This window comes from Bolinopsis microptera, chromosome 6, assembly GCF_026151205.1.
Source record: "Bolinopsis microptera isolate Bmic1 chromosome 6, MBARI_Bmic_1.0, whole genome shotgun sequence".
Lineage (NCBI taxonomy): Eukaryota > Metazoa > Ctenophora > Tentaculata > Lobata > Bolinopsidae > Bolinopsis > Bolinopsis microptera.
In genome coordinates, this window is record NC_087077.1 from 7,640,718 (window position 1) to 7,667,865 (window position 27,148).

At 39.0% G+C, this 27,148-nt stretch overlaps 5 protein-coding genes and 1 long non-coding RNA gene across 9 annotated transcripts in view; 2 read left to right on the forward strand and 4 right to left on the reverse strand.

Annotated features, from left to right (window-relative positions):
- LOC134816898 (transitional endoplasmic reticulum ATPase-like) overlaps window positions 1-27,148 on the forward strand; it is a 94,770-nt gene that overhangs the window by 52,086 nt on the left and 15,536 nt on the right. The window lies entirely within an intron of this gene.
- Window positions 1,514-27,059, reverse strand: LOC134816902 (glutamate-rich WD repeat-containing protein 1-like). 4 transcript variants are annotated; one of them, XM_063825918.1, is made up of 8 exons: window positions 27,029-27,059; window positions 8,859-8,938; window positions 4,358-4,398; window positions 4,169-4,243; window positions 3,737-3,911; window positions 3,455-3,564; window positions 2,570-3,274; window positions 1,514-1,808 (listed from the first exon to the last, which is right to left on the reverse strand). In XM_063825918.1, exons 2-8 carry the CDS (start codon window positions 8,914-8,916, stop codon window positions 1,674-1,676), a joined length of 1,299 nt encoding a protein of 432 aa, XP_063681988.1. In that variant the 5' UTR covers window positions 8,917-8,938; window positions 27,029-27,059; the 3' UTR covers window positions 1,514-1,673. The 4 variants fall into 4 exon arrangements, with proteins under 4 accessions (XP_063681988.1, XP_063681989.1, XP_063681987.1 ...); XM_063825919.1 differs by lacking the exon at window positions 27,029-27,059 and having other exon boundaries at window positions 3,455-3,561; window positions 8,859-8,987; XM_063825917.1 differs by lacking the exon at window positions 27,029-27,059 and having other exon boundaries at window positions 8,859-8,987.
- LOC134816908 (large ribosomal subunit protein P2-like) lies at window positions 9,110-9,561 on the reverse strand. The gene has a single exon (XM_063825926.1). The coding sequence runs from the start codon at window positions 9,493-9,495 to the stop codon at window positions 9,157-9,159; it is 339 nt and encodes a 112-aa protein (XP_063681996.1). The 5' UTR covers window positions 9,496-9,561; the 3' UTR covers window positions 9,110-9,156.
- Window positions 9,795-11,317, reverse strand: LOC134816907 (large ribosomal subunit protein P2-like). The gene is made up of 2 exons (XM_063825924.1): window positions 11,313-11,317; window positions 9,795-10,227 (listed from the first exon to the last, which is right to left on the reverse strand). The coding sequence occupies exon 2, from the start codon at window positions 10,191-10,193 to the stop codon at window positions 9,855-9,857; it is 339 nt and encodes a 112-aa protein (XP_063681994.1). The 5' UTR covers window positions 10,194-10,227; window positions 11,313-11,317; the 3' UTR covers window positions 9,795-9,854.
- The window catches only part of LOC134816899 (eukaryotic translation initiation factor 3 subunit B-like), a 73,872-nt gene continuing 64,359 nt past the window's right edge, over window positions 17,636-27,148 (forward strand). Inside the window, exon 1 of the mRNA XM_063825903.1 lies at window positions 17,636-17,642. The gene's annotated coding sequence lies outside the window, so the exon portion shown is untranslated. The remainder of the gene's footprint in view (window positions 17,643-27,148) is intronic.
- On the reverse strand, window positions 23,197-23,690 carry LOC134817267 (uncharacterized). The gene is made up of 2 exons (XR_010160504.1): window positions 23,638-23,690; window positions 23,197-23,449 (listed from the first exon to the last, which is right to left on the reverse strand). It is a non-coding gene; the product is annotated as an uncharacterized LOC134817267 (long non-coding RNA).

A 27,148-nucleotide genomic window follows, 5' to 3' on the forward strand; every position in this document is an offset into this window, starting at 1 on the left:
CGTACAATCATCTCCAGCACTCTGCAGCCCCTTTAACAGACTGAAATGACCGTATCAATATCGGATACTCAGAAACCAGCTTTTTGATACGGAAATGGAATTAAGTCTCTAGTGGGCGTTCTGGGAGTGCTAGGGCCACCAAACTTTGTAGGAACACTATAAGGGTCAATACCAAACGATTCCGACCTGTTTTGGGGCAATCCGACGAGTTTTAGAAAAAATTTCATTTTTGTTCATTCCGTTCATTCCATGACTCAGGGAGTCTTGGGCGACTATTTTGACGTCAAAATAGTTAGTAAACACATCCCCCTACACCGTACAATCATCTCCAGCACTCTGCAGCCCCTTTAACAGACTGAAATGACCGTATCAATATCGGATACTCAGAAACCAGCTTTTTGATACGGAAATGGAATTAAGTCTCTAGTGGGCGTTCTGGGAGTGCTAGGGCCACCAAACTTTGTAGGAACACTATAAGGGTCAATACCAAACGATTCCGACCTGTTTTGGGGCAATCCGACGAGTTTTAGAAAAAATTTCATTTTTGTTCATTCCGTTCATTCCATGACTCAGGGAGTCTTGGGCGACTATTTTGACGTCAAAATAGTTAGTAAACACATCCCCCTACACCGTACAATCATCTCCAGCACTCTGCAGCCCCTTTAACAGACTGAAATGACCGTATCAATATCGGATACTCAGAAACCAGCTTTTTGATACGGAAATGGAATTAAGTCTTTAGTGGGCGTTCTGGGAGTGCTAGGGCCACCAAACTTTGTAGGAACACTATAAGGGTCAATACCAAACGATTCCGACCTGTTTTGGGGCAATCCGACGAGTTTTAGAAAAAATTTCATTTTTGTTCATTCCGTTCATTCCATGACTCAGGGAGTCTTGGGCGACTATTTTGACGTCAAATAGTTAGTAAACACATCCCCCTACAGCGTACAATCATTTCCAGCGCTCTGAAACTACTTTAAAGACTGAAATGACCGTATCAAAATGCCTCAAAAACCGTATCATCTGGTTCCACAATCTCGGATTCATCTTCTGGACTTCAGATGTAACACGCCAAAACCAAAGTATTAAAGCTCTTTGGCAAGCATCGAGTACGATACGACGCGCAATTGTGCTTGAAGTGACGACGCGCACGAGCGATAAGGAGCTACTTATCGCTCGATCGACCGAGCGATAAGTCCGCGCGGCACCCGACTACCATGAGCCTTATAGTTTCTCTGCCGGAACTATTGAGGGTTTACAGAGTTTCATAGTGTGAAAATGTTAACTACAGCTTAACGGGTGATACTCGTAAAATATCTGTACCATATATTGGTACCGTCGACGAGTCCAACAAGGCGCGCGTCCTGGTAGGTTATAAACCTACAAACTACAGCGTGCCTTTTAGTTTTTGTGAGTTACTAATATTTGAAGTTGTACCGATAACCTCAACTTCAAATGTACATGCCTGTATAAACTGCATAGTTCAAGATTTGGAAAAATAAAGAATCTTGAATTCGGATTAAAATCATTTTAAAAGAATCTTAAATTATACAGGTTCAAAAAAATGTGAAAATTTAGTTCTTTTCTCAATAAATTACAGATCTTTCGATTTGGTCAGATACAAGTTCCACTGAAATCCATAGACACACGACGTGTTTTCAACTCTCAAATTCTCAAACAGATATGGTCTTGAAAATGTTAAAATTGTCAAGAGATGTCGTGATTAGTACTCCTTCGATGTGCGGATGCCAGTGCAATTCTTTGATCTCCTCTTGTCCTTGGTGAATGAAAAGGAGCTGGGGTGGAACCTGAAATAGAACGGTATTAATATTTTTCAATCAAAACAAATTATGTCGTATTATGCTTAATCGAAATTCAACCAGAAAAGGGGACCTTTTATTCAGCGGTTTTTTATACAGCTTCGCCAGTCGCCTGCACCCCCTCCACCGGCCCGGCTACGACGAGATGACAGGCCAGGCAGCGTCTGGCAAGCGTTTTCATTCACTATTTTTTAATGGTTTTTAATATATCTAACGACCCCTTTACATTGATCAGTTACTAAATTGAACTTAAAAAGGGAGCTCGATAATCATAAAAGTGGGGAGAGTACTCCCCTATTTTTATGAACTTGTATTACTAACTTATCTGTAATTCGATCTGACCTCAAGGGTCCTTGTTATCATGACCAGCCGTTATTATAATCAGTGCCCAAGCCTGGCTCAATGGCCATGTGTTTGATAATGCTCAGCCTTGCCCCGAAGGGCACTTACAAGTGGTAAAAGTAAACTATATAGTGAAATAAGTAAGAAATAATTTTCTTGTGTTTGAATTCTGATACAAAGAGTTTATTAAAAATTGGGGAGAATATGCAGTGTCCAGAGCTGTGTTGGTCTTGTATAAGCCACTGAATGTCATATTGCAATGTGATAAAAAGGTTTTGAATAATGTAATTGTAAACACGCGTGCCAAACCAGTTTCTTAAGGCCTCTCTTGATATCTGTGGCTTTCAGCGACTGCATACCAATTTCAAACATCAACAGAAAGCAAATCAAAGTGAAAGAGAAAGTACCTCGGTATCGTTGATAACAAGGGCTTCAGAACTCTCAACTCCGAGATCCCAGAGGGAGACCTGGTTGTCTTCACCACTAGCTCCGAATACTGAACTGTCACTCGGGTGCCACTCCACGCTCGTTATTGGGCCTGTGTGATGTTTGAAAAGTGCGGCGTGAGAGTCGAGTTTTCTGAGGTCCCATATCTTAATAACACCATCATCTCCCCCAGACACAAGGAAGGGCTCCGATTTGTTCCAGTTGATAACGTTAACATCACTCTCGTGAGCATTGGGAACTGTGATCATACAAGCTTTGTGAGCGGCGGCTCTGTCGTCCCACACTCGGATAGACTTGTCTGTGGAGCAGGAGGAGAACACGTGCTCTTCGTTAGGACTCCACTGTATGTCCTCAACACTACTGCCGTGAGCACTGTAAGTCTGCTGACTGACTATCCAGTCAGACTCCCGAGGCGTCCACATGTGGATGTGTCTGGTGCAGTCTCCAGTTAGGAGGTAGCCTTGTCTAGTAGGGGACCAGTCCATCGCGTAACCTTCTTCAACGTGGCCCCCGAAAGTATAAAGAGGTTTGATCTTCTGCACGTCCTTGGAGTCCACCTCGGTCTCTAAAGCAGACAGTTGAGGAGCTATGTCCCAGATGTGAACCTTCCCTTTCTCTGACCAGGACGCAACAAACGTCCGCGTGTCTGTCACGTGGGGGCAGATCTGTAAAATGGGGGATTATAAGAGGACAATACAGAAGAATATAGAAGAGTCCTTTTGAAATTCAGTACGCAGTTTTATTTCAGTTTTACTTCAGTACTTAAGTTGTAGTTGTGACAGAGGAATTAAGCACTTCCACGTTATTGCTTGTAAGTTTGGTCATAACAAGAGATTATAACCTACCCTGACTCGGTTCACAGCACCAGCGTGGTATATTTCAGCAGTTTTCAATATCTCCTTATCTAATGGTTCGTCTTCATCTTCATCTTCGTCTTCTGATTTCTCTTCTTCTGCTTTGGAGAATCCGTTAAATGCTATAATAATTACAATATGCCGAGAGTAAAATTTAACCGATATGATCGAACAGCATTACAACCATAACATGAAGAAGAATCGTGTTATTTAGTCCCATAATTGAACCGTGTTACTTTTGGAATTACAGTTGAAACTATAACAAAATCTCACCATCTTCAGCTTTTGGCGGGTTTAAGTTAGATGCCTTCATGACGATAATAGAGTTCTTATTTCCCTGTTGAGCCTGAGTGCCGGCCACCATATACGCGGTGACAGGGTAGCCAGTGCGGGTACCCAGTCTGTCACGTAACACGTCAAATGAGAGGCAAGAGGCTCTGGTACGAAACTGAGGAAGGTAAGGGATTAGCTACAAACAAGAGACTGAAGACTGTTCGTCAAACATATATGGAATAGCTGCGATCATTCTCAGACAATCAGTAGATTTTCATGCTTGAAGGAGACAAGAACCAGCTTTGAGCGATATATTTCGAAATATTTACCCGACAACAGAAGTCCAACTGGACAAGAGCTGACTAAAAACTTAGACATTTGATGTGTACTATCAGCACAATCACGTGACATGAAAATAAACTTCAGACTCACCGTGTGCAGCATCTCATATGCGCTCATATCCGGTGTGAGCTGTTCTCCTGGCTGAATATCTTTCGGGAGGAACGTCTGAAATAAAGTTATGAGTTAGTTGGAGCAGATAATCGGATTCAGAGAATATCAAGAGTTGAGTTGAATTGAATTTAGAAGGAAAGCCAAATGTTAACAATAATCACCTTTCACCTTCTGTGCCTCATTGTCATCTTTAGTGTCTTCTGTATCTTCTGAAAACATTGCCATAATTAGCTGTATTTAATAAGTATTCTAGACAAAAATTGTTTGTATCAAAAATATATGGGTTGGGGCAAACTGATCTTGGAGGATACCCTCTAGCTTGAATAATTATGACTATGAATAAACGTACGATTTACAGAAATTCCAGCTAAGCTAGGCCAGCTAGGTGCATGAATCGTGCGCGGCGCGGCAAAATGTTAATGAAATTGTTGATTATTCGGGCGCTTTCTGAGCGAACAGCGTCTCGCGTCTGACGCTAACACAATTATTCGCGTGTTCCAAAGATTTGCCACCACACATGTTCGTAAGGAAGAAATGATCGCTGGAGAAAATGCTATAATTTGACAATTTCAACGATGTCTCCAATTTCACATTTGAAACTCTACAGAAATTTTACCGAAGCAGAAAATCAAATACCCTTCATTCTCATGATGCGTTGAAGTTCCCAGTACATTTCACATTTTGTTCCAAAAAAACACCGAGAGGACATATTATATATGCATATATAATATATATATAAATATAATATGTATATATTGTGTGCACCATTTGGCAGTCGAGAAATCACTCTGCAAGTGATATATAGAGTGAGCAATATCATAGGTGAGAGATGAGGCATACAGACAGGTAAGGACGCCTGAATGAAAAGGCAGGAAGAATGTAGCCCGGTGACTGGTGAAGCTGAAAGACTGTTCTGAAGTAAGGGTCAGGGTAGCGGAAGATATCTATCTGGGGCGTGATATTAGTGAAAGTGACAAGCACACATGACCTCTGATGAAGGTTTGAGGTGATCCAAAGTTTAGAATTTTTATTCCTCCAAACTTGAGCTGCTTCTCTTGAAGAGGTTTTCACAATTCCGTATAACTGTGATCATTGAAATTGTTCCAATTTTGTAAATTTTTGAGTCAAAACTAAAACTGAGTAAAAATTGCGTCAGCAATCCCCTAGCCTTCATGTCTCGTTTTGTATCCGGCTAAAGTGACCATTTAATAGCGTGATTTCATTTTTACTTCGCAAGGAAGATCGTTCTAATAACAGTTTAACTAGAGTAACCAATGCAACTTAGGCTATTTTATTATCTGTCTCTCATTTGTGGCAGACAACTTCCTCTACTACTACTAAATCAGATTTCAGAACTAAGTCCGATCTACAGGGGTACACCACATACCCATCTACATGTAGAGGTGTATGTGGTGTAGATCGGACTTATTTCTGACTGTATGTAGTTTCTCACTAGACTTTATCCTAAATTGGTTCAGTAATATTAACAACTTTGTCTCACTAAACTTATCCCAAATTGGTTCAGTAATATTAACAACTTTGTCTCACTAGACGAGACTTTGTCCCAAATTGGTTCAGTAACATTAACAACTTTGTCTCTTCGGCCTCGTTTCCCCGAGACTCTTAGTGGGAGATTCTAGATTGAATGTTACGCTGTAATCCTTCAGAGGCACAATGTACAAAGGTAGGAATTTGACGCGGTGAGTGACGTTTTCAGCGGCCAATCATACAGACCTGATCCATACATATTATATTTAGACTTGTTAGGTTGTAAGGACTTAGCGAGTCTTCGTGTGTTTAGAAGTTTGATGACGATTTTGTTTATTTGCAGCTTTTTGTTACTGGCACTTTGTTCAGATATCCCAGTGATACTAGCGCTCATAATTTAATTCACATGAGGTTCAGAATACATGAACTATTAAATTGCAGTAAGCTTCTTATCTTCATTACAGTACAGCTGAAAGTGTCTACTACTCTACTAATCACTATATATACACAATTCAATAACATTTAGCTTGATCCGACTATCCAAACTATCAAATAAATGTGAAAATGAACCTCCATTTGAAAAAAATGAACGCGAATATTTTTCGAGTTGACAAATTCCTCGAACCAGTGGTGGTACTAAGTCATACCAGAAGGAAGTATTTCAATTAGGCACTCAGTGACTGAGCTATTAAGGCCAACGTTTGCACACTGACTTTTGGCCCACCCTGTACATATTTAATCTCTGTATCTACCCTATTCAGTGTTCGAATAATCTTGTATGGTTGGGCTTTGAATTTTACTGCTAGTACGTTTACTGCGAATTGTGAGTCACCATTTTACTCTTACATGGGTTAAATTCATGTGCAGTTTCAATTTAAAATCTAACAATCGAATTCGTGACGTCACTTTAGCTCTATAAATGTCCTTAGGGTTTGGTATTAAAATGGTTTCTGTAAACCACGTTTCACGGTAGTTTCACGTACAAATAAGACAGAACATTCGATTGAATTGCTGCACAAGGCTTCTTTATACTTAACAAGGGGTTGTGCTTTAGCCGTGTTTTTGATGCCTATTATATCTTAGTTCATGGAAACCAAATGTTCTCAGTTCATGTCTTCATCATGATCTAATATGTACATATTATTATTATATAAAATATAGTAGATATAACTATATATTAGATTAATGATAGATTATTATTAACATATTGTATTCTGGACCCTCTAACCGGAGAATTGTGACAACAACTGATTCGGTGGCTGAGCAGGAGCAGTAGTTATAGTCCCTGGGCCATTGTCATTATAATCTCCCACAATTTGGTAATAATAAAGGTCGTGTGCCGGTCGGACCATCGCTACCTTAAAATCATTGTAGTAAATTGTACCGCTATATTCTGCAACATATTGAGCCAAGCTAACTACTGCGTATAGTGTGGCTAAAGCTTTGCTCCTTTTACGAGATCTACATTTGCTGTTATTTTCTGACATAACCGAAAAGTGCCAAATATTTTTGTGATTTTTGCCACAATAACCTGCCTTTAATTGTAAACATTTATATTAAATTACTACCCAATCACAACTTCTCGAGCTAACCAGCACACTCAGCTCTGGTGGTAAAAGTTTGTAAAATCTAAACCCAACCTAGCTTAGAAATCATGAACATGACAGAGGCCCATGGAGGAGCAGTCTACATGACGGATATTTATGACTCACATGTCAAGTCCTACCCAAACTACACTGGTATAACTACTCCCTACCCTGCCCTTGACTACTCATTCGGCTGCCTCCTACTCCTCAGTGCTCTGGTCGGTATCTCCGGCAACATCTTGGGAGCCATCTTCTTCTCCTCAGTCTCCTACACTACTCAGAAGGATTGGGTAGCCTTACTCTATACCATCATCTGTATTATAGACAGCATCACCTCCATCGCACACCTACCAGTAGCTATAGCCCTGTTCAGAGGAAGGAGACCGGGGGTGTTCAGCGAACACTGGTTCTGTGCTCTCTGGGGAACTCTCTACACTGTCCTCCAGAAACTGTCCATATTCCTGGTTCTGCTTCTCAGCACATTCCGGACTGTCATAATAGTGAACCCTCTCAATAAAATCCGGATAAAAACAGTGAGGAACAGTGTGGTGTGGTACGTGATAATCCTGGTCCTGATCCCGGTAGTTCAGTACGTGATAACACCTCTCCGGGGAGAGTTCAAGTACTCCTGGGACGGTGCTTACTGTTTCTACAACTTTAGGATGAAGTTCGAGCACGCTGTGAACCTAGTCCTAGTTGGACTGCCACCCATCCTAACCTTCATAACTCTGCTAGTAACCATCCTTAAACTGAACACTGAACGACTCGCGTGTGTTGGTGAACCTAGAACTACTATCCAGGAGTGGAAGCATCGAGCCAGTATAACGATAGCAATGTTCACAACCCTCTTCCTGGTGTGTAACATCCCCCTCTTTATCAACCTAATGCACAACATGACTACAAGGTTCTTTGGGGTGAAGTACCCCGGGGTTTACTTCAGTACTCGATTCATGTTCTGGTATTCCTGGCATATAGCCAAGATGGAGAGTGTTGTGGTGAATGCGGCTCTTAATCCGGTGCTGTATTATTATAGAATGAGAAAGTTTAGGGTGTGGTTTAACCAGGTTGTAACCACAATACCTGCTAGGATCATTAACCTGAGGTTACCCCGGTACACACCGTCAGATAGGTCTAATGTCAGGTGGTTTGCGGTACCTTGAAGTGGTGAGATTTGAAGACTCATGGAAAAGGGGAAACAGATCAACGTGTTTTGGACTCCATGACGAGAAAAAACTGGATCATGTATCCCTCTAAATTGTTAATTGACCTTATTAGGAATCGCATTATCAATGTTACCCATGAATTTAATAATTTATGTGCGAAATACCTCACTCATTGATTCAGAGGAAATTGTATTTGTGAATTGTTTAAGTTTGAAACTTTGTAAAAACAGACTGCTTTACGTGATAAGTACATTTTTCTTTATTTGTATACATTCGTGCCCTTATGCTGGCCCCAAGTTGACCTTTTAGAGGCAATTGTAAGTGAATTTCAGAAACTCTATAGAACTCTATTATAAATATTCCATTAAAATGGACAGTTATTAAATTGTTCTGAATGAAGTTACGGTAAAAATCAATAATAATTAAACCAACCTGTTTCCTCTATTTGCTTTTTCCCTTCCTCCATTTCTTCACCGGGTTCTCCCATCATCTTGAGTCAGGTACTAAGTACTTGCTATAATAAATCAATAATTAGTCATAGCTTATTGAAAATATTTATTCATTTATCATGCTTGGGTACATTGAAAACGGTAAACTTTAAGAAAATAATATAAACAGTTAACAAGACCCAAAAAGATAAATTTTGAGGCAAGGTGGACAGCATATTCGAAGTAACTACACAATTGTTAAATAAGGGTAAAAATTAACTTAAAATTGGGGTAAATCTGATTTAGTCAAAGAGAGAGAATCCCATGTCATCATCAGATTCCTCATCAGAGTCTGGTTCTGGCTCCTTCTCCTCCTCAACCTCTGCAGGGGCATCACCAGCAGCAGCGCCACCAGATTTGGCAGCAGCACCACCACCACCACTTGGTACAGAGGCCAACTTGCCGAGTCCACTGGCTACGACCTCATCGATGCTCTTGCCGGCGAGTTGTGCCATGACAAAGGCGAGTTTTTCATCATCAACACCGACTCCAACACTGGATAGGATGGTCTTGATTTCATCAGCTGATGGACTGGCATTTCCTCCCAAGGCGGCGAGCAGGTAAGCAGCGACGTAACGCATGTTTAAGTCTTTGGACACGAAACGAGGACTTACCTAACAAATAGTTTTAGTTAGGGTGACTGGCTGTGGGTGACATTAAATTTCAAAATATTACAGAGGTATCATACAGAGACTGAATTACGAACACCTTCACTGCCCATTGAGGACTGATTTCCAATAGGAATATAAGACAATCTACCATTTAGATTTAAGAAATTTATCGTTCATTTGGTGCTTCGGAGTTATTATTGGACCAGGACTTGAATTTCGCACAGTATATTTTGGACACATTTTGAATCAACTTGTAATAAAACTGCTCCTTCAGTGAATTAAAATAAATATAAAACAGAACCGATCAAAACAAATATATTCTGAAATTTCTAATCAAAGAGAGAGAATCCCATGTCATCATCAGATTCCTCATCAGAGTCTGGTTCTGGCTCCTTCTCCTCCTCAACCTCTGCAGGGGCATCACCAGCAGCAGCGCCACCAGATTTGGCAGCAGCACCACCACCACCACTTGGTACAGAGGCCAACTTGCCGAGTCCACTGGCTACGACCTCATCGATGCTCTTGCCGGCGAGTTGTGCCATGACAAAGGCGAGTTTTTCATCATCAACACCGACTCCAACACTGGATAGGATGGTCTTGATTTCATCAGCTGATGGACTGGCATTTCCTCCCAAGGCGGCGAGCAGGTAAGCAGCTACGTAACGCATGTTTAAGTCTTCAGACACGAAACGAGGACTTGACCTAAAGTGATTCACTTGGTTAAAACGGAATTTTGACAATTCATAAAAACCTCATACGAAAAATCAAACAATTTGAATAATATGGAACTTAATTAACACAAATGAAATGTGCAGTTTAAAAGATAATACAAGTAGAAACCTGAGAAAGAATGTCTGTAAACACAGAACAGATACAAGGAAGAAATCAACTAATCAAGTAGTTTCGTACGAAATCAATCAAACCACATCAAATCTACAGCGGTAGATAAATAATGTTAATTAATGACAATGTGTCAGTTATAACCAAGGAGGGTTCAATGGTATGCGGTATTTTTAATAGGTTAAGTTCGAGGTCGGTCGGTGCCGTTTTAAAGGGGGCCGGAGGGGTCTTCATCAACATTCTCTCGAAATTGATTTTACAGTTGTTTCTGATAGAGGGGAGTGAAAATCGCTTGCGCAATACAATGACACATTTAAGCGCTCACCTTTGACTACTGGCGATAATTTCGACTAGGAACAATATTTTTCCATGGGACCAAAAGCAGCTGATATATGTCACTCCCTTCTATCAGAAACAACTATAAAATCAATTTCGAGAGAATTTTGCCGGCCCCCTTAATCTCCAACTGGACCGTACCATACCATACCGTATGTGAATTATTAAGTTTAAATGTAACGTCCACGACAGCGTTACACTACACAACTCTATTACACATTGCGGAAAGGATAATAAGAAAATGTACCAAATAGTTTACTGAGGTCACAAACAGACGCTTTCCAGTTCAATGAACAACTGGTAGCAATAAATGAGTTAAGTATCCAGAATCTCGTTTAGAAATGGAGACTAAAAACGATTTCACATCTGAATCCGAGCTCAACGAAAGCAAAACAAGTGTAGGAATTTAATTCAATCAGAAAATAATGTTAAGATTGAAGGTTTAATTTAAAATATTTAACCTTTTGGTGCTGTATAAAAATAACATTAATTAATTATTTGTATTATCAATTATGGTAATTGTGTACACGTGGAACGACATATCTCGAGACGATCCGCTTTTGAACAGTCATCCACTTAACATAATTACAAATATCACAAGGGAGTATCACCTCAATAAATGAAATACAGTTTGAGAGGATAGCCGTAGAAGGCCGAAACTAGCAGAGATAAGTCAATTTCATGTGAACATGTCTACCATCGATCTTAAGATTATGCAATTGTTTATCTTGGGCCACTGTGGCTCCTTAACATCACCACCGACTTGTGTACGCAAACTCAAACTTTAATCGATTTACACTAAAACAAATTTTTTATCAACAAGGGTGGATTTAAAAAGCATAGCTACGAACTGAAAGAATCGAGCAACTAGCGCTCGATTCTAAGACTCAGCATTATCAATTATTTTGTAATGCAAACGAATATTTCAAATGCGCGCCGCGGATTAAGCAACCACAAAGATCTTAAATCAGTTTTTATTATTAATAACCTATTATATTATATATTATATATTATATGTAAGTTTATAATCTACCAAGACGCGCACAGAGTTGGACTCGCCGACGGCCGAGTTGGACTCGTCAACAATTAATATTTGAGAGTTTTAATACTTTCAACACTACTATATAACAAACAATTTGAGGATGTCCAATATAAATATGTCCATGGCTTGCTAAAGTCAACTGCATCGGGGGTACTATGATGGTCCAGGGGGTGCTGACACAGAAGACTGGCACTCTTAACCTGTTAAGAAGTTAAGTAGTTGTAGTGGATAATGTTTCTGTTTGGCAATGTATAACTCCATTCACACCACAATCCACAATTGGACAATTGGACAACCCTGATTAATGTGTAGATAGTGTTGAAAGAATTTTAAACTTAAAACTTGAACTTCACTTCTGATAACTTTTGGGGCTGTGCTCCAAGAACAGGCTGACATATATATATGGCTTATGGATTATATGTAATGTATTCTGATTAAATGATAGGGCTTGCCAGTCCAACCACCTCATATTTTTCATACTCACTCACTCTCTTGTCCCATGTGTCGTAGTCCGTCAGTCTGTTCAATTTTTCAATCTTTTGAATCATTTTGACTAATCCAGTTAACACTTTCATTGTTTTCCACAACAGAACATTTCAAACTGCTTTCTGCTCTTCCTTCTTTTCAGTGAGTGTGCTAGTTGGACGTGAAGGTGCCCCCTGGTCTGCCTGGTACCCCCATTGCCTCTTCACCATGATGGAAACCCCCACTGACACTCAAGAAAAGTGTGAGAAACCTCAACCTGTTGCAGACCAGACTTCATCCACTACGGTTCCCGATCAGGATACACCCACCACTTCCTCAGCTTCAGTCATTGACAATATTGACGAAATGCTTAGAGATGTCGATAAACTAATTCATTCAGAAAATCAGGACTCAGAAGAAGACAAAAATGTCAGCAGTCTCCTTAGTTTCTTCTCAAATAGATCTGCTCCCCTCGACACCTATCTGTTAACCCACGCACAGAACCTACGCTCAGAGGTAGACTTAATCAAGATTAACATTTGCAGTATCCTGAAACTTGAAGTAAACAAGTTTGCGATCATTACACCAGCCATGATCAAGAGTTGTTCATCCCTGAACAAACTAACTTTAGCAGAAGGTCTCCTATCCCTGCTAGGTCTTGCTGAAAGTGTTTGTGCTGTAGTAAGTGGACAGAGATGTGAAAACGAAGTCAAGTCCTCTTCCTACTTGTCAGCTCCCTGCAGCTTGAGCATGCCAATGGGTCACACTACCTCGGATGGTAGATCTCTACAAGATTCTCTAGAAGCCATTCAGAAGTCCATCAAGAACCTTAAAGACAACGATAGCCATCTCAGAACTCTCGACTCCATCAACAGCAAGCTTGCTGAGCTCAAACTTGACATAAACTGTTTTAAAAACAGTAGGTCATCAAATGTTTCTACCCCTGATCTGCCCATGCCTCCTTTTAATATAGGGTCACCTGCACCATGTGAAATGGACCAAGAACAGCTTCTCCTAGATGCACAGAAGCATGCAAGTGTAGACGACCCTAAGTCCAAGCATATTCTGTCGTATGTCCCAGAATTTGTAGATGAAAAATTGAACTCTGAGCTTTTAGTTTTCTTAGACCAACATAAGGAAGCCTTTAATAGTAACTCCGAAAATGGGCATGGGGTTCTGAGCTTTGGCGAACCTTATCAATACCCCGGGGCTAAAGCTGAAAAACCAAAATCGACAGACTTCCCTGATGTTCTGAATGAGCTTGTCTCCAAGATAAAGGAAGAATGTCCTAGTTCAACAATCAATCAGTGCTTGATAAATCGGTACACTGATGGGAACAGTTTTCTTCCTAAGCACTCTGATAACGAGCAATCACTGGTCCATGATAGTTCCATATTTACAGTATCCTTAGGTGGTGATTGCTCAGTAAAATTCACAAAAAAGGATCAGCTTGAAGGAGAGGTCGTAGAGACAATAGAGGGACGTAGTCTCTATGTCATGAGCAAACAGTCCCAGTTTCTTTGGGACCACCGAATTGATAAAAGCACAGAAAAGAGGGACTTAAGATACAGTATTACCTTCCGCTACGTAAGCAGGAGCATCAATGCGACCTTGATTGTCGGTGATTCAAACACCCGGTTCCTCAAATTTGGGGCTGGAAAAGGAACATTTGGACACAAGCTGCCTGGGAAAAGAATCGAATGTTTCACAATAGATCAGTTAGACCCTGTTCTTTGTGTTGGATACAAGAACGTTGTAGTACACTGTGGTATAAATAATATCAAGAGGGGAGGGGGTGATGTTAAACATTGGGCTAATGAGCTGACGAAGAAGCTCAAGAATATTTGTGATATGTGTCCATATTCTAAAGTTATTGTCTCACCCATCCTTCCAACTAGGTCCTCCTGGCTGAATGACAGAGCCATGGAGTTTAATAGTTTATTATTTGGGTACTGTAATACTAATACTAGAATAGGCACTTTAGATTTTGACAGTTTTGTTGATGAGGAGGGTCTACTGGACAAGCAGTTTTGTAGATACAAGAAGCCGGATGACCCAATCCACCTGGGGTCAAGCGGTATCTTTAAACTCTCCCGGGCAATTGCACATAAGATCCTAGGTAACCCCGTTGATGGGAGGTTGTTCAGTGATGTTACCAAGGCCCAAAAAAGATTTTCCCCACGTTCTCGTAGATCCGTAGTTATAAATAAATAAAATAAATAAATAAAGTCAATTTTTACAGCACAGCAATATATATCTAAATATCAGATCCTCTGTAATCATAATGTATAAAAAAAGGAGCTTTTCTCTGTGCTGAAGGATGAATCAAGGCAGATCATGGTTCTGTTAGCAGGCCACCCTAGTTATGGACAATACATATATATAAAATAATTAAATTATAATTTTAAAATTGTGTCAAAAGTTATGTCATGATAGCCAAACTAATATGCGAAATTTGCTGCTGCTGCAATAGGACCTGTGCATGGTGGACATCCATTCATAACTTGTCAGATGTGTGACAAAATAATGCACAAAAAATGCAAAACTGATGAGAACATAGTCAAATTTCGAGATGCAACATACTGCAAAATATGCACTGATGCCAATGATATCGTTCGGTATAACCCTTTCTACCAAGCTCCCCACTTTGCAAACAATGGCCTCATTGATGATGAGCCAGTTAATTATATTGAATCTATCTACAATAGCTCAAAGATTCTTGAAAATTGCAAAACATTCTCAATAACAGAGTTGAATGCCACCATCCTACCTAAAAATTCAGCTAAATATTTGTCAAAATTATTTCTAAATATTGATGGAAATGTTGGAACCCTGTTCTTGGGTTAATTAAATAACAAATAATACTCAATTATTATAAATACAAATTAGATGAATAAAGAGGTTATACAAATCTTGTGTCAAAAGTAACCTTGTTACTCTACAAAGTACTCTCTTAAATAGTGAATGATTGATATGGTGTGACTCAGTAACTCACAATACTCTGCTCTGACTAATAGTTAAAACACATTTCAATACTAAACTAAACAATGTCTTTTTTACTATTAGATTAAACTACTATTAAATTAAAACTACTACTCCTGATGATGATGTTCTTCTTACTATATGAGGGACTTCTGAATGATGAGGACTTCAAGTAAAACTGGAACTGATAACTATAAAACAAAAACCCTGGGGGAAAACTACCGTGAGTAAAGTGAAAGGTAATCCACGTGAAACTATAAATGAAAGTGAAAGAGGAAGCGGGAACTCCTAGACTAAACTACTAAACTATAACTATAAACTACTTACCACTCTTTCCACGTCACAGAACACAGATAGTATCTGTCGACTGGAATCTATGGGATCACTAAAACAACGTCACTCCTCTCCCTTCTGCTACGCTAGAGTCTGGAGTCGACAACGTCACTCCTCTCCCTTCTGCTACGCTAGAGTCTGGAGTCAACTAAACACTGGACACTCCTCTCTCTTCTGTTACTTCAACTAGAGTCTGGAGTCGAGCCTTGTCTGCCTTCTGGAGTCCCTTTACCCCAACACTGTATATACAATCACTGGAACTAAACCTTTGCTAAAGTGAGATACAGGGTTAGTAATATGAAGTACAAAAACAAGCTACAAATAGAATTAAGTTTCTAACATTCCCCCTACTTTAAAAAAGAAAAAGTACTTACTAATAATTTAACTCATGACTTTTACAATCTTAAAGTCATAACTCCCTATACTTTCTTTGTTAAAAAATACTATCCGACTATCCGAGTTAAAATTAGGAAATAAACTCTAGCAAAAACCGTAGAGTTAAGAATATTCTAATCCCCACACGCAACACAAAAACGTGTCGTGCGCGCTAAACGAAAAAGATACTTTCTATGAGTTTGAGCTACAAATGCGCGGCTCAAACAAAGGCAAATCTAATACGTGTCATGTCCACTGTCATAAAAGCAGATAACTAAAAAAGCAGTTAACGATTATTCCATATTCGGCGAGTCACGTGGTACAAGTGGATTAAATCTCTGTTAACGCGGGAAAAACATCCGCCGTAAAACAGGCTAGTGGCTAAAATGACTGCCTTCCACGCTGAGCGTGAGATCTGAGAGATATAATACTTGTACAAAACGTCCGATAGAATTAATACAGTCTAACTATTAGCTAATTAACTATCAAAGTTCTTAATACGAAAATCTCTTTTCTATGAACGGAATTGAAGCATCGTTCTAGGACTGACAGGTGCACAAAAAATACCCGTCCAACACTGTAATCAAGTGTGATCTTTAGAGATTTCTGTATCGAGTTATCTTAATGACAGAAAAACTGCGTACTAAAACTAAATATTAGGAGCTATTCAAGCTTTAAACACAACCTCTAGAGAGTCAATAATGAGTCACTAACAAATCATTGACACACACCACTGTACTAAACAGTTCTAAAACGTAAAATACATGAATTCTGTCGTTTAAAAACAGGTTCAAACTGAGTCCCTAAAGGCTCGGGATCAGTGAAGAACATGTAATAGCATGTTGATCGAAACGACAGCATTCTTATAAAACCAAAAAACTCACGCTGAGCAAGCTGCTCCTAGCTCATCCCAACAGAAAATACCAAACATCCCCTGTTAACACTTCCTACAGAAGATGCAAGTTAATAAAGTAATATCAGGTAAACACTTTCATTTCTTTTAGAAGAAAGGATCGTCTTTCTGAAAAGTAAGTTTGAAACTGAAATGTTAGACTTTTAGAAGTAGGAACCTGAAATATTCTGTTAGCGTTAATTTTATTACACATGTCACGTACAAAATGTACTTTAAATTGTATCTATTAATCCTTATTATCTCTACACCATGTAATAGAAAATTTAGCAAATCAACTGACAAATGTGACCGTGCGCTACAACACAAAGAAAAGGAGCGCTAAAGCTGGTACACACGTCTAAATTCGCTAACTAATCTATCTTTCTCCCAAAATTGTTGAAAATTTAGCAAATACAACCAAAGTTCAGTTACCAGTAAGAGAAAAGAAAAGAAAGGATAGACTGGTTCCTAAAAATGGGATTCACTAACTTTTCATCAAACATTCCCAACTTACTACATTCTCAGTAAAAAATATGAACTAACGACAAAAAATTGTCAAAATATCCTTCCCAAAACTTCTGTTCGAGAAACTTCTCTAGAACATAAAAACACAAAATTAATATACGTGTAAAGAGTTACAAATGTTTAAAAAATTAAAATCTGTTAAATACAAACACCTCGTGCATGTTAAAAGTCTCTGAAAGGTTAAAAATGTAAAAATGACTCGTTACAAAGTTGGTAATTCTAACAATACTAATATATACACACACCTTTAAAGTTAAAAGTTTATTACAAATGACGTTAAAAAGTTATTGTTTAACCAAATTGACATTTCAAACAACAAATAATTTGAGCAAAAATATTCAATCTCTTTCTACAACATAAAGTCCAAAACAGTTATACTCTCTCTGACATATTCACAGTATCCTTGATCTATGACTTAAGCGAGCTTGCTGAAAACTGCACCTCTCTTCGTGAGACATCCTGAACAATCTTTAACCTCTGCACTTGTACAGAGTTATCCAACTCAACTGATACGGGTTCACCGTTTGACTCGTCCAGTCGTACATTGTAAAGATTTTTGTTCTTCCCTGTAGGTTTCCCGGCTCTACCTATCACCAAGGCATTATTCCAATCATCACTCTCCGAGGATCTGAACCTGATAATGTCATTCTTCTTTACACCCACGCCTGTTCTGGTTTGACACACACTTTCCCAATCCGACTGATTCACTGACAGATCTGACAGATTCACACTCCCTGAAACTGAACTTACAGTTCCATGGTCATCTGGCTCAATTTCTGTCTCAATTTCTGGCTCACTTTCTGGCTCACTGTCTTGATCCACATTACCTGAAACTGAGCTCACAACTCCATGGTCCTCTAGCTCACTATCTGGCTCAATTTCTGGCTCATTGTCTTGCACACTCTCATTGTCAGCTCCACTGAATGTTTCTAACTCCTCCTCTTGATCACTTTCATCGTCACTTAGTGACCATGGCGATGTAATCTTCTCCTCTAAAACAGGACGGACCTTAATTTCTGTTGCATGATTAGTTCTTCCAGAATCTGTTTGGCTGATAGAACTTTCACATCGTCCTATGGGTATCATCATGTGTCCTGACTTAGTGATCACTAGATTCTCTTCTCCTCCGAAAGCATAAACTTTGTCAGTTTCAGTATCGATCTTCATCTTCATCTTTTTCATGGACTCTCTAGACAGTAACAGAGGAATATCATTTTCCACAATAAACACGTTTAAAGTTACTTTCTGACCACATATTGTTACTGGGAGTGCTTTTTGTATCCTGGCTGTAACTGCATCTCCATCCCCGAAACAAAAATTCTTCTCACAAGGAGTCACTTTGACCTCTTCATGTTCAGCTGATGTGAGAGATTCCTCGAAGACTGTCAGCCATTTCTTTCCACACACTGTGGAGCTAGCACCTGTATCTAAAAGTGCTTTATTTGTCGCTTCTCCCATAAGGTACGTGATACACTTGTTTTCATCTTTTAGTTTAAAGTCAGACTCAAAGAATGTAAGCTTCTTCTCTCCAAATGTGTTGTACTTACAGTCTCTCATCATATGGTCTGTTTCCTTACAAATATGACAACGTAAGGGTCCTGATTGTTGGGCTTGTGCTCCTCGTCTGGATCTAAATGGAGCTTGTTGATACACGTTTCCTGAACTCTGTCCTTGAAACGCAGGTCTTTGTCCGAAGGGTCTTTGTCCGAAAGGTCTCTTAGATGAATAAAAATCCCTGTGTTGGTGGTATCTTTGTTGATAAAAAACTTTCTGAGGGTCTTCCTCCTGGTTGCTCTGGTCATCACCAAAATGTTCTGAATTGTTGATGTCGTACTGTTGAAAATAAGTATTTACAGGCTCTTCTTTAATCTTTGGTTTTCCGATGGAATATGTTTCATCGCTTGCGCCGCTTGCGCTTGATGAAGAAGAAGATGTATTAGTATAATCTTCTCCGTATGCTCTCTTAAGCTGGGATTCCATATTCTCGTAGCTTAACTTAGAGACCGTTGCCCTGATTAACGTCTTTTGATGGTCCGAGAGATTAGCATGATGTAATAAGAAGTACGCTAGTACCCCATCTTCAAATACCACAGTAGCACCACGCTTCTGCACAAGGCTCTTGTAACGATGGCTAAATTCTCTCACATACTCTTCCATGGGCACTTCCTTGGGTCTTCTGTAGTTCATGAAGCTGTCAATGGATGTAAAGACTGACTGTGTCTGGTCTTTTTCATATAACTTATCCAGCTCGGCAATGAGAACATCTATTCCTCCATCTATGGATAACTTTTCTACATCTAGCTGTATAGCCACAGCTTCTGGTTTTCCAGACATATTCATGATTAATGCAGCTGCTCCTGCCTCAGGCTTGACGGCAGTCACCTTCTTCCACCACTGAACTCTCCGTTTCCAATCTGTATAGTTGGACTTCTCATCAAGAACAGGTACTCTATCACCTCCCATGATGAAAACTGAAATCTAGTGTTAGGTGTTAAGTTGTTAGGTGTTAAGTGTTAGTTAAAATATACAAAAAATAAATACGGTCCGGTGTAACGTAGTTCTTCCTGCTACCACTGTTGGAACCCTGTTCTTGGGTTAATTAAATAACAAATAATACTCAATTATTATAAATACAAATTAGATGAATAAAGAGGTTATACAAATCTTGTGTCAAAAGTAACCTTGTTACTCTACAAAGTACTCTCTTAAATAGTGAATGATTGATATGGTGTGACTCAGTAACTCACAATACTCTGCTCTGACTAATAGTTAAAACACATTTCAATACTAAACTAAACAATGTCTTTTTTACTATTAGATTAAACTACTATTAAATTAAAACTACTACTCCTGATGATGATGTTCTTCTTACTATATGAGGGACTTCTGAATGATGAGGACTTCAAGTAAAACTGGAACTGATAACTATAAAACAAAAACCCTGGGGGAAAACTACCGTGAGTAAAGTGAAAGGTAATCCACGTGAAACTATAAATGAAAGTGAAAGAGGAAGCGGGAACTCCTAGACTAAACTACTAAACTATAACTATAAACTACTTACCACTCTTTCCACGTCACAGAACACAGATAGTATCTGTCGACTGGAATCTATGGGATCACTAAAACAACGTCACTCCTCTCCCTTCTGCTACGCTAGAGTCTGGAGTCGACAACGTCACTCCTCTCCCTTCTGCTACGCTAGAGTCTGGAGTCAACTAAACACTGGACACTCCTCTCTCTTCTGTTACTTCAACTAGAGTCTGGAGTCGAGCCTTGTCTGCCTTCTGGAGTCCCTTTACCCCAACACTGTATATACAATCACTGGAACTAAACCTTTGCTAAAGTGAGATACAGGGTTAGTAATATGAAGTACAAAAACAAGCTACAAATAGAATTAAGTTTCTAACAGGAAATGCATCAAACTTTGACAACTTTGCAGTTGAATTGTCTTGTATCGACCACAAATTCTCTGTTATCGGCCTTGCAGAAACAAACACTAATCCCGAAAATGGAACTCTGTATCAGCTTAACGGATACTCCTCCTGTTACCAATCACGCTACTTTTGCCAAGAGAAAAACCAGTTCAAGGGTAAAGGGTCAGGAGTGTGTCTTTATCTACACGATTCCCTTAACTTTAACAAAATCACTGACTTATCTCTCTGTAATGAACACATAGAATCACTGTTTGTATCTATCACTAGCTTGCAAGATCCAACTGTCGTAGGGGTTATATACCGTCCCCCAAACGCATCACTTGAGATGTTCAACAAAGCGTATGAATGTATTCTCTCAAAACTGAATGGCAAAAAAGTATATATTCTTGGTGATTTCAATGTTAACATTTTGAACGACCCATCTCCATCAGAGGACAAATTCCAAGAAATAATATTCAACAACGGCTTCATACCAACCATATCAGTACCAACTCACCAAATGCCTGGCTGTTCCAGGACCTGTATTGACAATATCCATACCAATGTCGTAGATCAATCCCTTACTTCTGGTGTGATATCTGACAAGATCTCCCACCATCACCCTATATTCACTCTTATTGAACTTTCCCCTGACTCTGTGCCAACACCTGATTCATCAGACAAAATTACTATACACTACGACTATAGTAATGCTAACTTAGAGAAGCTCTGTCTTGAAATAGAAAACGATATAGATAGGTTCCACCACAGCTGTAACACATTTGACTCTTTCGTGCAGTTATTTCAAGAAAAGATAGATTTGTCTTGCAAACTTCTAACTCCTAGAACCACTAAACGTAACAGCATAACCAACCCTTGGATCACCCAGGGCCTCATTAACTCCATCGACAAGAAAGCTAGGTTGTATTTCGAATGGAAGAAGACTTGTACATTAAAACTACCTGATGGGGATCCAAACAAGCACATCTACTACAAGGAATTCGACAAGGTTATCAAGAGCTTAATAAAGATGGCAAAGGCTATGTGCTATACTCAAAAATTCGAAAAGTACAGCATGAACTCAAAAAAAACTTGGGAAATTATAAATGAACTCCGTGGCAAAAATTTGTCTAGATGTAAGGACGATTTTGTTATAGATGGCCAGAGAGTTACTTGCAGACGAATAATTGCTAACAAATTCTGTGAATATTTTACATCTCTTCAGAATAAAACAAATATTCAGAATAAAACAAATATTATATTCAAATATCTTTATTCAACAATATTAAATCATTATAGAACCTAATTTGTGGCTTGATCGTGGCTTTATCTCAATAAAAATGTACTGTCAAACAATAGTATTTCTCTGGAACCAGTAGAATCATTTGCTCAGTTTATGTCTAATTCGGTATCTGACTCCATATACCTGGAAGAAACTAATGAAGAAGAAATTATAGAGGTGATCAGAGATTTTCAAAATGGTAAGGCGAGTGACATACCTATAGTTGTTGTAAAAAAACCGGCCAAGCTCATTGCTGGTACCTTGGCTAGGCTTTACAACACATGTATACAAAGTGGTACATTCCCAAGTATTTTTAAAACTGGTAAAGTTATTCCTATTTACAAGAAAGACAATAAGGAATGCATTGAAAATTATCGGCCTGTATCAATATTACCTTTATTTGGAAAGATCTTCGAGAAGGTCATTTATAAACGCCTCTATAATTTCTTCACATCTAAAGGTGTACTAACAGACTCACAGTTTGGATTTAGAAAAGGCCATTCTACCACCCATGCTTTACACAAATCCATAGACTCCGTTACTAAGTCTCTAGCAAGCAATAAACATGTCGTAGGGATATTCATTGACTTGAGCAAAGCCTTCGACACCCTTGATCACGATATTCTTTTATGCAAATTAAATTCCTACGGTATTAGGGGCACAGCACTTACCTTACTAAAAAGCTATTTGACTAACAGAAAGCAGTATGTTATGTATAACGATGTACCATCAGAAACAATGAGAAAAGACAATTTTTTTTTGAGAAAAGACAATTTTATTATTTATCACCAATTCAATACATAATCAATAAATATATATCCGAATAAATTTGATTTAAAATTAAATGAAACAAGTATGCTAGCAGCTAGCGCGCTTGTATTTAATAAATATTCACGCTGTTAAAAAATGGGTCTTACCACACGTGAAATTTGGAGTACCACAAGGGTCAATTCTAGGGCCGTTACTCTTCCTATTGTATATGAACGATATAGTAAACTGCTTTTCAGACAGTGAGGTGAAATTTGTACTTTATGCTGATGACACTAATATCTTCATATCAGGACCATCTAGAGAAGCAACATACAAAAAAGCCAACTTAGTACTTAAACATGTCTCGATTTACATGAAATGTAATCTACTTCATATCAACATGTCCAAATGCTGCTACATACATTTTAAACCTGCCTCTGAATATGATGACACCTGTGCACGGACCAGACCATTTGCTATCCTGCTAGATGAATCTAGATCAATATTCATCAATGGTAAGGTTATTACTAAAGTCAAGGATACCAAATTCTTAGGTGTTGTTATAGATAGTAAGCTAAACTGGATTGCCCACATGCACTACATCCGTAAAAAACTGCGATCTATGACTGGTGCAATCTGCAGAATTCGGCACTCGATACCTTCTGAACTATATTTGAAAATATATAATGCTCTTTTTGAATCACATCTCAGTTATGGTATAAGTGTTTGGGGTGTTGTCCTCAAAGAACGGTCCAATGATAGTCTTTTCATCACACAGAAGCACTGTATAAGGATCCTTTTTGGCGACCTTGACTCATATTTAGATAAACAATCAACATGTGCACGTACTAGACCATACGGTATGCAAAAACTAGACCATAAACACTTTGAAAAGGAGCATACAAAACCCATTTTTAATAGATTAAAAATTCTTAAAGCTCAAAACTTGTACAAATATCACTGTATTTTAGAATTCTCTAAGATTATCAAGTACCACTGCCCATACTCCCTTTATAGGCTATCAACATTTCAAACCGTGCAACGAGTCTAATGGTTATTCTCCTAAATAAATCAAATACCTTTTTGTTTAATGCAGCCAAGCTTTGGAACGCTGTTCATAAACAAATTTTAACTTCAAGCAATTGCTTAGAAACGTCCATTAGCTTGATAAAACTGAGAACCAAAGCACTATTAATACAAGCACAGGCAGCTGACTTGAAAGATACTTGGACTCCAAACAATTTTAAATTGCAGTAATCAAATCTAATTGCAGCGGCACACACTTACTATTACTATCATGATTGTACTATAGACAGAAAATCTTTCAAATCGATTTTGGGGGCTTTTTAAACATTTGTTGTAATGTTTTTAGATAAGTTAAATATCTAAATTTATAAAATTTTTTATCGGAATGAATTAATTGATATTTAATAATTTATTCGGTAGGTTTATCTGGTATTGATATTGATTATATTGATATTGTTATTATTGAACGAAGCTAACTCTAGACATAGTTAATACTACTTCTTTTAAGAAAGGGACTTGGAGTATAAACGACCAAGTTTGGGGGGGGGGGGGGGGGGGGGGGGGGGGGGGGGGGGGTGTGTAACCCAAAAAAACCCAAAAAAACCCAATCCCAGTATTACCTTTTTCAGGGTAGGAGTTGGGTTTTTTTGGGTTTTTTACAAATTTTTCATTTGAAGGAAATAAAATCATGTAGGCACCTAGCAAAACAATTATCAGTACAACATCACTGTTGTGGTTCATCACTACAACATCACAATAGATATAATCGCTTAAATATCACCCAAAAGCAGTATTTTATTCACTGATGTGCTCAGAAGAAGTTGGCCATCCAGATATGATATCAGCCATATGTAATGCTCACTTCGATGGCCATGGCAAATTGAGTTAGTAGGGACGCAACTCACTGATGACCCCAACCCTGACTGCAACCGGTACGAGAGGAATAAAGCCTTTCTTCTCACCTTCACGATCTCTGTTTCCGTTTTCCTGATCATCCGCTTAACGAGAAACCATGCTCTATCTCCAACTGAAAGAATCTTGCAGTTACCATCAGCTGCATGATCACATGTGATATTAAGTGATATCTTCGCTTGTTTATGGCCCTGGAGTCGCTAAAATCTTGACTGGGATGGCATTCGATCTCGCCCTCCATTGAGGCAAACCTCAACAGCCGTATCATGATGCAGAGCATCACAATACACAGTTACTATTTTCGCCCATTCCTCTGATGAGTCAATATCCTCCACTTCCTCTTCTTCATCATCTGTTTCCGCTTCGTCACTCTCTGCTCCGTCAGAAGATGGTTGGAAAGCCTCTCCTTCAAAGCTATAGTGTTCTTGAAGGAGTTCTCTACCCTTGAGACTCCCTTCTTCATAGCTTGTAACAATCTTGGGATTGAAGTATCTTTACCTCTAAATGGTTTCTGCTTTCGGATGCGGTATAACAAGCTTGTTTCGAGGGTGGGCAACTGTTACAGGGATCAAACTTTTGCCGAGTGCATCAAGCTCGAGGGAACGCGAACGGTTTGATTTGCCCATGCCAACCAACATATCCTTAGAACACAGATTAGTTCTAATGCCTGCATGGAGGCCTATGCGCAGGAGAGCATAAAGTCTGCTCGCAGGCATCGGATGTTAACAGCCAGGGCATAAAGTGTTGATAACTGTTGTCAGCTGTTATGAATGTACAGCATCAGACCCTCGCCTGTAATAATCGCATCGTCAAAATTCTCAACATGTCTCTTAATGGAAAGCCCAGGCTCACTGTCATCACATGCTACAGTCCTACAGAAGCCTCATCTGATGAAGAGGCATGAAATCTTTTTTGTCTAAAACCAAGCATCTTACAGTTAATTTAGTAGGAGAGGAGCCACACACAATAATTTTTAAGGACGGACATGCCTTAGAAGAAGTTTAGGATTTTAGTACAACGGAGCACGACTTTAGGTTACGCAAGGCCAAGGCATGGGCTGCCTACCACAAAATTTAGGCTATATGGAGGTCCAATTTGCGCCGAGATTTTAAGATCCGTCTGTTCAAGCTACGGTTGAATCAATCTTCCTGTATGGAACGAAAACGTGGACAATAACAGAATCTTTAAAGAAAAGAATAGACGGATGTTACAGTAGAATGCTTCGGATGGCCCTAAACGTTGACTGGAGAGGACATCGCACCAACAAGGAGGTCTTTGGATCACTCCCAAGAGTTATTTCGAAGATACAGGCCAGAAGAATGAGGTTGGCTGGGCACATCCAGCGACATGATGACCTGGCAGCACACCAACTTCTCCTTTGGGAACCTAGGGAGGGGTAGACCACCGCTCACCTTCGTCGATAACCTAATAAGTGACACTGGACTCAAGAACACTGGGGAGATTAAGGAGCTTATGGCGGACAGAAAGCTTTGGAGACACATCATCGAGACTCGGACTCTGAAGCCGCCTTAAGTAAAGTAATTTAAGTCATGTGCTTTGACTTGCCCTTGACCTTCGTCATAGCCTCCTTTCATGACAGGAGAACATATTTGCCACGTTTGGCAGATTTCCACTTTGTGCATTCATATGGATTATATCTCGATGAACGAGACATCCTGTTTGCTATCGTGATAACATACTATCAATATAAACACACTTATATACTATGTAAACTATCTATTAAGTTAAGACATGGGAACAACACGTAGGTAAGACTCAGTGGGAAATAATTCACATTCAATACAATTAATGAAATGGCTAGAATTTTGTTTAAATGTTGTTTAAAAAACCCAAAAAAACCCAATCCCAGTATTACCTTTTCTTGGGTAGGAGTTGGGTTTTTTTGGGTTACACCCCCCCCCCCCCCCCCCCAAGTTTGCATAAATTTCTACCCAACCAAGAACTCAGGAGGCAAAGGTGGGTGCTTAAACTTTTGGTCTGCACTCTCCGATCCTGCATCACCCTGGATTCTTCTCGACGTATCTTTGTAAAAGTTATATATCTTTTAGTCAATCTCTTGCTACTCCAAGTCCCCTAAGATATCTGATCTAAAGTTCGTGCTAGTTATATATATGAAATATATTTTTGTCTGCTTTAATTGATACTAAATAAAATTGTTGTTTTCTTGAAATTGTTGTTTTCTTGAGACAACTATTTTACGAGTAGACAGTTTTTGGGAGTTCCAAATAGTTTCTGATTATTCTGATTTGCGACAAATGATACTGCACTGTTAGGATAAACGACGTTTCAAAGTAACAACTTCTTATTCATGCTCAAATTATTTGTTATATAGTAGTGTTGAAAGTATTAAAAATTTTACGAGTATCACCCATTAAATTATTTTTTAAATCTGGATGAATGTTAAATATTGACCTTTGAGATGTTTTTCT

What these genes read in the sequence shown, in the direction of transcription:
- LOC134816908 (XM_063825926.1), bottom strand. Translation starts at nt 9,495, where the DNA reads ATGCGTTACGTCGCTGCTTACCTGCTCGCCGCCTTGGGAGGAAATGCC.
- LOC134816907 (XM_063825924.1), bottom strand. Translation starts at nt 10,193, where the DNA reads ATGCGTTACGTAGCTGCTTACCTGCTCGCCGCCTTGGGAGGAAATGCC.
- LOC134816902 (XM_063825918.1), bottom strand. Translation starts at nt 8,916, where the DNA reads ATGATGGGAGAACCCGGTGAAGAAATGGAGGAAGGGAAAAAGCAAATA. An exon ending in AAAGCAAATAGAGGAAACAG is followed by an intron (nt 4,399 to 8,858) that starts GTTGGTTTAATT and finishes CAATGTTTTCAG; the next exon opens with AAGATACAGAAGACACTAAA. An exon ending in CCCGCCAAAAGCTGAAGATG is followed by an intron (nt 3,565 to 3,736) that starts GTGAGATTTTGT and finishes GATTCTCCAAAG; the next exon opens with CAGAAGAAGAGAAATCAGAA.